Source organism: Myotis nattereri, assembly GCF_964212035.1.
Source record: "Myotis nattereri genome assembly, chromosome: 3".
Classification (NCBI taxonomy): Eukaryota; Metazoa; Chordata; class Mammalia; order Chiroptera; family Vespertilionidae; genus Myotis; species Myotis nattereri.
Window position 1 is genome coordinate 135,554,098 of NC_138077.1, and position 12,258 is coordinate 135,566,355.

Here is a 12,258-nt window from a genome sequence, read left to right on the forward strand (position 1 = left end):
AGTAGCAAGATTGGGGTGCCTGGATGTGGGCAGGTAATGGAGACGGGCTGGCCTTCTCAGCTCTGTTTAAAGGGAATTACTGTTTTCAGAAGTGGGTCTTATCTCTGCCATTGCAGCAGGAGCTTTAAAAAAGATCAACCTTCTTATATTTGCATAACTCCTCTCTCTGAAGAACACAGAGCACCTTATGTACTTTATTTTAAATACTTAATAAATACTTCAGTGATTCCTGGAGGGCAGAGCAAGGGAGGCACTGGTTTGTGATTCAGGAAGCGGAGGCACAGCTGTGTTGAGTGATCTGGGAACTAGAGACCAAAACCAAACCCTCCACGTCCCACCAAGAGGCTGTGTCTACAGCAGCTGTGGGCAAACTACGGCCTGCGGGCCGGATCCGGCCCGTTTGAAATGAATAAAACAAACAAACAAAAAAAAGACCGTACCCTTTTATGTAATGATGTTTACTTTGAATTTATATTAGTTCACACAAACACTCCATCCATGCTTTTGTTCCGGCCCTCCAGTCCAGTTTAAGAACCCATTGTGGCCCTCGAGTCAAAAAGTTTGCCCACCCCTGGTCTATAGTGAGGGTTTTAAAGACCTGTGACCAGCTTCATAGATGGCCTTACAGATCTCCCTAGGCATCTCGGTGCAGTCTGACTATGTGAGCTGAGCTTAATGGGACATCATTGAGTACGAACCTGGAGCTGTAAGTGTGAACTCCTCCTTGGAAAGTGTAGCTTTCTACCATTCACATGATCGCGAGATTGCAGGTAGATGTTTCTGAAGTAACTTCTCTTGCTCATTTCGTTTTCATCCCTTATTGGGAGCCAATCTCATCTTCTCAGGCATGAAATGACCTTGAATCAAAATACCATCCTTTGGATTTAAAGATTTTGCTTGCTGTGGTGTGAAAACACTTGTCTATAGGCAATTTAGCTTTCAGAGTATGCATCTACAAATCAATATATTTGTCTCTGTTCATTAATGTAGAGCTATTTGTATTTGTGTACATTTTAGTTTCCTAATATGGTTTACTGTGATAAATGCTTTTCCCCTCTCCCTTAAAGAAAGGAGTCCAATTATTCCTTTTAATTGGGGACAGTGTGCCTAGTTCTTCTATCCATCTAACTCTCTTGGTCTTCCTGTCTCTTATGGTCTGGGTTTAGTCCTTCCCTGGGAGAGCGAACATTTTTTTTGTTTGTTTGTTTCCTCTTCTCTCCCCTTCTCAAGCATCTTACAAATGAAGACAAAAGATAATTACTTGGAGGGGTAAAACTGGCAGGTTCCCACGACACTTAAAATTAATGAGCTGTTGAGGACAAAATATACCTTTTCTCTGGCTCAGACCTCCCTCCCCCTTTCTTCCCATTTAACACATGATTTGACTTCTATAAACTAGCAAGATAAGGTGGTTACAGAAAGTAGAGTCGTTTGAAAACTATCTCACTGCTTAAATTAAAATCAAAATTATTTTTTTTTCAGTTTTAAATTTTTGTATTTTTCTGTTTATCTGATCAAAATAGTCTTCAGTAGAATACAGTGCTGTGGTTCACAGAGCAGCCAGTTTTGTGTGTGAAGTTAATGGCACATGCCTTCCTGTCCCCTCTGATTTCCCCTTCCTGTCTGTCATCAAGGTGCCCACAGCACCGTCTCTGATTTGCAGGCTTGGCTTCCGGAGCTTTGTCCTGCAGAGTTGATGCAGTGCTGGTGGTGGGCAAACTCCTCAAAGCATTAGAATAGAACCAGACTTGTGCATTTTGTTTCAGGTGCTGAAGAAGGATCTGGGTTTTTGGTTTTTCTCTCCCCCAGATCTCAGAAAGATATTACTGGCTAACCAATGCCACAATGAATTCCCATGATGTCCCAGCTTGCAGCCAGCCTTGCCCTTTGTTCATTTGGGAAGGTGGGATGTAGGACTGTAAGCACTGTTCTGTGCCTATGCCCTGCTACACATCTGACCGTTGACACCCTTGGAAGCAGTGTGGTGGTCCCAGCAAGCTGTCACTTAGCCAGTGCTGCTTCCTCCCCTGCTAACGCCCCTTCCTAGGTGAGCATCTTCTCACAGACTCCTCAGAGCAACCCTGTGAGAGAGATAGTAGGTGGAGAAACTAAGGCTCAGGTAGGCAACCAGTCCAAGGCCAAATATTAGCAAATGATTTCTGCAGATTCAGATCTAGGAAGCTTTATCTCAGAGCCTGAGCATTGGGTATCTGGCAGGTATAGAAGCCTCTGGGAACCATAGTGTGGCCAACCTTGGGAAAGGTAATCCAACCCAACAGTTCCAGGCTTTTTGGGACCCCCAGAAGGCTTCTATTTTTATTTTTTGACTTGATTTATTTTTCCTTTTTATTGAATTTATTGGGGTGACACTGATTAATACAATTATACAGGTTTCAGGTGCACAATTCCACAACGCATCATATATACACTGTATTGTGTGTTCACCATCCACAGTCATGTCTCCATCAATTACCATTTATCCCCTCTTCCACCTACCCTTACTCCCCTCTCCCTGGCAGGCCACTCCCACCCCCCAGCAAATGCTCTCACCCCCTTGTGACTGTGTCCAATGGTAATGCTTATATGCATGCATACAAGTCCAAAAGGCTTTTATTAATGTGGATTGTATTTATTAATACTTATTAAAATTATAACTGAGGACATTAAAAATATTTACTCATTTAAAAATAACACAAACCCATTTACACAGTGTATGAGGGTTACAATGTTAACACAACACCATGTTAACACAGATAACACAAATAACACTTTTATGAAAAGTAACTAGATTCTAAAACCAAGAAATTATAGTGAGGAGAGTTGCATTGTGTTACATTTTTACAAGTCTCTTTAAATACCTGTCTGAGTAGAAGACATTTAAGTAGATTCTTACCTACTTTTGCATTCAGTCTCACAGAATTCAGTTTTGGTTGACATATGTGAAGAAAATCAGTCTCAGACGACAGATAAATTTCTGGAAAGGAGAGGAGCCTTTGTAGATTATTTTATTCTTTGACATCCCACCCATACTCAACCAGTGCTAGTTTCTTTAAGGTCAGTTGTCACAGGAACCTGAACCTGTATCAGTGGGCTTTTCATCAGGTTGCCTTCCACTTTGAATGGATCTCTTACTATGCACGGTTTTGTTATGTCAGCTATTGATCATTTGAACATGATGGTTCACTGAGTTTGCACCTGTCCTAACTGTTGGCACCTTTCACGTGTGGGATTAAAGAACCCCACAGCTCCACCCATCTCATCAGAAAGGCCTTAAGAGCTGGAGGCTGTCAGACTCATGGTGGTAGGTATAGGATTTTCAAAATTGTAATTTTTTTTGGCTTGAAATTGTGCATTCTGTCATTGGTAGCAATAACTATTAGTTATTTTCCTTGACAGTCTTTTACTTTATTCATTTTTTTAGTAAATAGCCAACAAATAACTATTTGTAGTTCTTTCACATAAAAAATAGCATGCCATGAAAAAAGTAGCTAGCTTGCAACTTAAACAGTCTCGAAAGTGCTTTTCCATGGAAACAGTTGTTCTGTTTTGGTATGCAGAAGTGCTTTACTTGTAGTTCTCATCACACAAAGTATGTGTCCTCAAGGGTCAAGATTTAATACCATTAACACTCTGTACTGCTTTACCTCATCCTTACAGGACACTGGCTTTGTTGTTAACCTGCTGTGAAGAGGATTATAATTATTAAAATAGTTTGGGGCTACTGCACTGATCTGTATTACAGCATCGTTTTTCCCACCTTTTTTTTTTTATCATTATATTTTATTTTGAACATACTGATAACAGTAGTAGCAATTATGCTCAAGAACACTCATAATAAAAAAGTAAAATAATTGGGAAGTAGCAAGTTTTTAACATTTTTAAAAACTTTAAGTATAGTTGATTTGAAACATTAAAAATATTTTAATTGATTTCAGAGAGAAAGGTAGAGGGAGAGAGGGATAGAAACATCAATGATGAGAGAGAATCATTGACTGGCTGCCTCCTGCACGCCCCCTACTGGGGATGGAGCCAACAACCCAGGCACGTGCCCTTGACCAGAATCGAACCTGGGAACCCCACCCCCCGCCCCTCCATCCCACAGGCCAACGCTCTATCCACTAAGCCAGTGGTCCTCAACGTTCTGGCCCTTTAAATACAGTTCTTCATGTTGTGACCCAACCATAAAATTATTTTCGTTGCTACTTCATAACTGTCATGTTGCTAATGTTATGCATCGTCATGTAGATATCTAAATATCTGATATGCAGGATGGTCTTAGGCGACCCCTGTGAAAGGGTCATTCGACCGCCAAAGGGGTCGCGACCCACAGGTTGAGAACCGCTGCACTAAGCCAAACCCGACAGGGTTGAGCTATAGTATTAAAACATTTTTTTAAGTGTGTATTTTTTATTGTTGATAATATTACAGATGTCTCCCATTTCCCCTGTGTAGATAGTCGTTGGGGGTCTCTCCCAGTCCTCTCCCCCCTCCCCTGGGAGGTCCGTCTGTCTGTCCCCGTTAACTCCATCCTCTGGTCCCATCTCCTCCTCCCCCAGCGCCACACGCGGGGCTACATCACCTCTATGCACCAAGATCAGGGGCTGGAAAGCCAGCTTCTTCGGGAGACTGAGAAAACTACCGTTTTTCCCACCTTTTATTGGGGGAAAAAAAAAAAAAAGTTTTACTGAGCTGTAATTCACATCATCATAAAATTTACCCATTTAAAGTATATAATTCAGGAGTTTTTAATATAGTCACAAAGTTGTGAAACCCTCACCATGATTAACTTTGAAACATTTTTTAGCACCTTCTCCCCCAAAAACCTTGTAAGTATCAGCAGTCGCTCGCATTTTTCCCAAACCTACCAGTCCCTGGCAGCCACCAGTCCACTTTCTGTCTCTATTGGTCTATTCTGGCTATTAGATATGAATCTAATCATGTGATATGTGGCCTTTGTCATTGGTTCTTTCACTTACTGTAGTGACTCTAAAATTGGTCCATGCCGTGGCATGTATCATACTTGACTCCTTTTTATGGATGGCCTAGAGGACCAGTGCACAAAATTCGTGCATGGGGTGGGGTGTGTGTGTCCCTCAGCCCAGCCTGCCCCCCTTTCCAATCTGGGACCCCTCGATGGATGTCCGACTGCCCATTTAGGCCCGATCCCAGTCGGACATCCCTGTCACAATCCAGGACTGCTGGCTTCTAACCACTTGCCTGCTTGATTGCCCCTAACTACTTCTGCCTGCCAGCCTGATCAACACCTAACTCTCCCCTGCCAGCCTGATCTATTCCTAACTGCTCCTCTGCTGGCCCAATTGCCCTTAACGGCCCTCCCCTGCTGGCCTGATCACCCCTAACTGCCTTACCCAGCTGGCCTGGTTGCACCTAACTGTCTTCTCTTGCAGGTCTGGTCCCCCCCAACTGCCCTCCCCTGCTGGCCCAGTCACCCCTAACTGCCCTCCACTGCCAGCCTGGTCACCCCTAACTGCCCTCCGCTGCAGGCCTGGGCCCCCCCTCCCCCCTAACTTTCCTCCCCTGCAGGCGTGGTCACCCCTAACTGCCCTCCCCTGCTGGACTGATCACCCACAACTGCCCTCCCCTGCCTGCCATCTTGTGGTGGCCATCCTGTGTGTTGGAGTGATGCTCAATTTGCATTTCACTTTTATTAGATAGAATAATATCCCATTTGTTTCTCTAAGTACCAGATTCATCCATCCTTTGGGACTCCCCAGCCTGTTTTCCAGTGTGATCCCATTATTTTACATTCCCACCATCAGTGTATGAGGGTTACAATTTCTCCACATCCTCATCATTATCTTTCTGAGCATAGCCATCCTAGTGGGTGTGGAGTGGAATCTCATGCACTTTTTAATTGGTTTAAGGAAGGGAGAAACATCGATTTGTTGTTCCACTTATTTATGCACTAATTGGTTGATTCTTGCATGTGTCCTGACCAAGGATTGAACCCACAACCTTGCATATGAGGACGACACTCTCACCAAGTGAACTACCTGGCCAGGGTTCTCCTGTGCTTTTGATTTGCATTTCTCTGACAGCTAATCCACCTTTAGCCATCACCATCATTGAAATTATCAACATGGTGACAAAGGCAAATATGTTGTAGGATAATTATGAAAACAGTTTTGACCTAGGGGTTCTCCCATGGAATGGATATTGGGAGGCAATAGGCGGCAGCTGTGTTCCCTGAGGAGGTGGTGAAGGGCCTGCTCAGTCCAGCCATCTGTGTTGAAGACCTTCTTTATGCTGTATCTGTAGGGAGGGCAGGGCAGGAGGAGAGCCTGCCCCAATCTGATGATGTAGTAACCTAAGACCATCCTTTAAATACCCAGTAATAATTTCCCCCAAATGTTAAGTGTCTGCCAGGCCCCCGACATTATGCTAGGGGCTCTCCACACATTGGCACTTGTCATCTCAGGTCACAAATGAGAAAACTGAGGGCATAAATAACTTGCCCAGTTGTTAAACAGCAGGGCTGGGGATTTAACTGCTCATACAGTGTCATGAAACATTAACAAACCCATAGAATTTTTATTTTTAAAAAAAATCTGAACAAAGTAATACATTATGGAGCTGGTACTTCTTTCATAGCAACTGTACTCTTTTTTAAAAAAATCTTTGTTGAAAATATTACTTATGTCCCCTCCCTCTTTTCCCCCATTAGCCCCCCTCCAGCCCGCCCCCACCCCCTGTCCCAGGCTTTCACCACCTAATTGTCCATGTCCATGGGTTATGCATATATGCATACAAGGTCTTTGGTTGAGTACCTCCCACCCACCCATCTCCCCCACCTTCCCTCTGAGATTCCACACTCTGTTCCGTGCTTCCATGTCTCCGGATCCACTCCAGTCATCACTTTATTTTGTTACTTAGGCTCCACATATCAGTGAGATTATGTGATACTTGTCTTTCTCTGACTGACTTATTTCACTTAGCATGATACTCTCCAGGTCCCTCCATGCTGTCTCAAAGGGTAAAAGATTCTTTTTTACTGCTGCATAGTATAGATGTACCACAGCTTTTTTATCCACTCATCTACTGATGGGCACCTGGGCTGTTTCCAGATCTTAGCTATTACGGATTGTGCTGCTATGAACATAGGGGTACATACCTTCTTTCTGATTGGTGTTTCGGGTTTCTTAGGATATAGTCCTAGAAGTGGGATCACTGGGTCAAATGGCAGTTCCATATTTAATTTTTTGAGGAAACTCCATACTGTTTTACATAGTGGCTGCACCAGTCTGCATTCCCACCAGCAGTGTACTAGGGTTCCCTTTTCTCCACATCCTTGCCAGCACTTGTCATTTGTTGATTTGTTGATGGTAGCCATTCTGACAGGTGTGGGGTGATACCTCATTGTCGTTTTAATTTGCATCTCCCTGATGAACAGTAACTTTGAGCATTTTTTCATATGTGTTTTGGCAGGCTGCACCTTGATGCACACCCCAGTGGCAGTAACAAAGCACAGAAAAGTATGGAATATTTGAGATTAAAAAACAACTTCTTGTGCCATGTTCCAATAAAGGAGCTGTACTCACTGCTGTAGAAAATTGGTGAACAGTCAAGAATTGCCTAGATTCATGTTCTTTGGCTTGATTTTTAATCACATTGAAGTATGACTTCTTACAGATGTTGCCTTTAATTTGTCTTGAAAGCAAGCACAGATGCTGCCAGCTTGGGTATGACTGATGCTCTCTGACAGTGGGCAGTTACTTGCACTTAGGATAAATGCTAGCCATTAAAGCTTCCATTTTGTCTGTAACTGAGAGCATCCCGCAGAACCTCATACCACCGGGTTTACAGACCATGTTTGATGTGGCATGGTCTTTACTTCAGCGCTGAGCGTCTAGTTAGAATGTGCAATCACTGGGGCCAGGCTCACATGCCCAGATGTGGGAAGGTAAATCTCCATGGTGTGCCGTATACAGAGTAATGACAACTGGACTACAGAAGTCAGTCTAGCCAATTGAGTCCAAAAACAGTTAGGAGGAGACTTGGAGGAATATTTTACCATTTGAAAATATGGAAGGGCTTTCTAGGCATAAAAACAAAGAAAGAAACTTTAAAAAGTGGGCTAGCAGATTTAGCACAATAGATGGAAAACCAAATGACAAATCAGAGGATGATATTTGCAAACTATAAGGCATACATGTAATTTGAAGGACACTTAAAATGGAGATGAACGGTGAAGGAGTGTGTGAGGAAGGAAGTGTGGGTGCAGGTTGGGGAGCAGCCACAGAGGAGCAGTGGTATGTATGAGCTCCTCGAGGGCAGGCAGGACCCGCACCTTGGACCTCTGCTTCTTCCAGCTTTAGGAAAGGTTTCTCCTTACAGCTGCCCAGTCAGGTGGTCAGGTAGCGAGTTCTACCTGGAGGAGGGGGAGACACCTTTCACCGGGAGCCTTCTAAAAGTGACAGCTAGCCCTAACTGGATAGAGTCTGTGGACTGAAGGGTTCTGGGCTCGATTTCAGTCAAGGGCACATGCCCGGGTGGCAGGCTTGATCCCCAGTAGGGGGTATGCGGGAGACAGCCTAGCCATGATTCTCTCTCATCATTGATGTTTCTCTCTCTCTCTCCCTCTCCCTTCCTCTCTGAAATCAATAAAATATATTAATAAATAAATAAATAAATAAATAAATAAATAAATAAATAAAAGTGACAGCTAAAGGGGCTTCCTGCCGTTACCCAGCATGGCTCTGCCTGGAACACTCGTAGGGCAGAGCAGTTGAGGCACAGGTTGCCTTCTTCCTCCGCCTGCGGGATGGTGTGAGGGGAGAAGAGACCTATGGGTTGATTGCTGTAGAGTGGCCGGACCTGATGAGTGCATGTCCTGGCTGCACAGCAGAGAAAATGACAGAAGCCTCCTCGGAGAGGACTGTGGAAACTCTGAGCATACCTGGCCCCTTTGACCTCCATAGTGGGTGGGATCCAGTGTGCACATTGGGTATTGACTGAGAGCCGTTGGGGAGTCAGAGCAGGGAGTGGATGTGTGCCAGACAGCATGGCCTGGGCCAGGCACTCATCCTCTCCATGCCTGCTGGCTTCATCCATCAAACAGGCACAACCAGAATGTCTTTGGCCGAGTGCACTCACAGCGTTAGCAGTGTTTCCTGGCTCATGGGAAGCAGGTCTGGGTGTTAGGACCCCTGGAACAGAAGGGGGCCTGGCTTCCCCCTCCTGTGTCCCGTTCCCTCCTCCGTGGTCACTGAGGGGTCAGGTCAAGCAGCTGCATCCCTGACACATTTGATGGCAGGTGCTCAGCCTCACTTTACATAACTAAATCTGAGAATGTGTTATCTTAATGCCAGATGCCTTGTACCTTTACACACAACGTGCTTCTGTTCTTGGAACGAGGCTGCGTTAGCTTCTTCATTTTAATTTTTCTTTGTGTATGAGGCATGGTGTTGATATTCTGAGGGCTTTTATAAAAATGAGGTTTTCAATTTTTTCAACCAAAAAATTTCTTAGGATAGGCTTATCATTTTTCAGTGTGCCCCTGCGTTCTGGTGCTTGTGTGCTTTGACTGGGAGCTTGGAATGGGGGCTGCTTTAGGTAGCGTGGTAGGACTTGATGTACGGAAAGCTCCCTCTTTCACTCTTTCTGACACCAGGAAGCTTAGGTTCCCTGGCAGTATGCTCAGGTCATGACTTTATTCTTCCATTCTTTCTTCCTAGTTTTCAACGGTTCCAGCAGGTCGTCACGGGAGAAAGAACCTGTTCAAAAACACAAGAGCAAGGAGGCCACTCCCGGCAAGGAGAAGCACAGTGATCACCGGGCCGACAGCCGGAGGGAGCAGGCTCCAGCCAGCCAACCCCCCACGGCCCCCGCCTCGGGCTCCTCGGCCAAGGGGCCCACTGCTAACCACCACCACCCCCCTCTGCATCGGTCGGCTCAGGACTTACGGAAACAGGTAAAGCCCAGCCCTGCCACGCAGGTGACCGTAGTGTGTGGCCCAGAGGGTGCCTGCCAGATGCCACCACCCCATGCCTCCTAGTTAACTGAAGGGAAAATGTGAGTAGTAAATCTTTCAGAGGCTCAAAAAGCACAACAGTGATGCTCACCGGTGAGGGAGGGAGGGCTGTGGCGCTCACACCTTTTGTGAAGGTCGGTCCCATGGGGCTAGTGGTGGACTCACATCCACCCCAGCGGGTGCTGCTGTCGCCAGTGCCACCATCTGTTGACTCTCGTGTGTTGGGATGGGCTGTAAAGGGAGCCCCTCTGAGCCAGGCTACTTGGAGTCCTGGGGGACCATTACTGGTTAGGCCGAGAGTGGATGAGTGACAACCGGAAGCAGGCCTGCAGGCCACCTGCGCTGTGCTGGATGGCTTATCTGTTCATCTTTACATGACAAGTCAGCATCTCTCTGACCAGAGCAGTGGTCCATGGACCACCGGTTGGTGACCGCTGGACCAGAGGACGTGTGTGGGCTCCTGTGCCGGGAGCTGTGTGTCTGTGATGGGGGTAGGGCGAGTGGGTGTCTGTGAGTGGGGGTCTGTGATGGCGTGGGTGAGTGGGGGTCTGTGATAGGTGGTGGGTGAGTGGGGGTCTGTGATAGGGGGTGGGATGAGTGGGGGTCTGTGATGGGGCTGGGGTGAGTGGGGGTCTGTGATACGGGGTGGGGTGAATGGGGGTCTGTGACAGGGGGTGGGTGAGTGGGGGTCTGTGATGGGGGTGGGACGAGTCGTGGCGTGGATTCCGCTGAGCACATTTCAGTCCTGCCTGAGGCCCCTTGGAGGGCACCGCTCTGCTGCTCCACTGCCCCCATTCCTGTCAGATCAGAAAACACAGGTCCTGGTGGAGAAACTCTAAAGAACGGCCTCAGGCCTCAGCCGCTGTCGCTGTCACCATCCTCATGTCCTCAGACAGCGATCTCTCAGACCCTGGGAGGGAGGTCCTGGGGACAAAGGCAGGTGCCCAGAGGCAGTGGGTGAAGGGCTGACCCCTCTGCTCCTGTCCTCACCGTTTGAAAGTCAGGAGCCCTGGGGATCAGAGATGGGCCTGCACTGAGAATTTTATCACACAGTTAAATTTTCCCCTAGAATAGGCGGGAGACTGCATCTTTAGAGGTTGGTTCAGGGCAAGGTTTGGGTGTGCAGAAGATTCCTTGGCTGGCGGCAGTATTCCAGAATGGCTGAAACAGGGTCACTGTGGTGGTGTTATTCTTTACGTGTGGTCTTTCCTCATTCTTGAAGACATATTTCTCTCTTATGTGACTAAATTCATACTTAGGAGTGTGTGTACAGACACGTTATTAGTATTAACCTATAGCTTAAGTATCATTCGGCTCTCCAGTTGGTGGGATGGACAAGGCATGCATCCTCACGGATGTTTCCATAGCCCTCAGATGTCCACTTCATCCTTTACAGTGTTATCTTGAGATTAAGCAAGTGTTTTTAACATATTTTAAACATTCTTCTTGTTGTCTTAGAACAACTGCGCATGATTGTGGAATTGGCCCCCCAGGTTCTGGTGCCCTGTTTTCAGGAGTGAGCAGCACAAAGAATAGGGCACACCATACCCTTGGTTTTTGAGTCGTTGAAGATTTGTCTCCATTTAATTTCCAAAATTGAGGGTCTGATAGGCACTTGTGCAGAACTCTCCCACAGATGTTTTGCTTATGAAAAAGAACAATTAAAAAGGGACCCAGAGAAGTTGAGGGCCCATGTGGGGCAGGAATGAAGGCTTGTAAAGGATGGATACGTGACTTTATATTCCTATGGAATCATAAACACACACATTTCTCTTTCACTTTTGTGTATGAGGCTGGATGGAGTAAACCTCTGGTGTAGTTAACTTCCCTTTGCTACCAAACAAGGAAGTTGCACCAATGGAGGTAAGATTTGAGGGGAGCAGAGGTACCCCTTGCCCTGGGATCACCCTACCCCTTGCTCCATGGAATGCATGGGTGGCCTGTTCCACAGGCAGTGCAGAGCTGGAGGAGAGATCTGGGAGCTCCTTACAGAGCAGACTCCTGCCACCTGTGTTAATGCGGGAGTCTGGCTTGCTTTGTTGTCAGTGTCTTTGCAGGTAGGGTGTAACCACGCAGGTGTTCAGGGGGTTTCCTCCCAACGTCCCTTCCCCTCTCCTGCTCCCTCCTGACTGTGCTCACCCCCCAATCAACCCAGATGGGATGGTCCAGGGCTCCCAATTCTAGTTTGGCTTTGACCAAGATCTTCTCTAAGAAGTGATATTTAGCTTTTCTGGGTCCTATTGTTCGTTGGAGCCAGTCATGCCTAC

At 46.3% G+C, this 12,258-nt stretch overlaps 1 protein-coding gene across 1 annotated transcript in view; it reads left to right on the forward strand.

The window, feature by feature from the left end:
* The window catches only part of JARID2 (jumonji and AT-rich interaction domain containing 2), a 285,665-nt gene that overhangs the window by 240,070 nt on the left and 33,337 nt on the right, over positions 1-12,258 (forward strand). Inside the window, exon 7 of the mRNA XM_081087719.1 lies at positions 9,696-9,931. Coding sequence (XP_080943845.1) covers positions 9,696-9,931 — 236 coding nt within the window. The remainder of the gene's footprint in view (positions 1-9,695; positions 9,932-12,258) is intronic.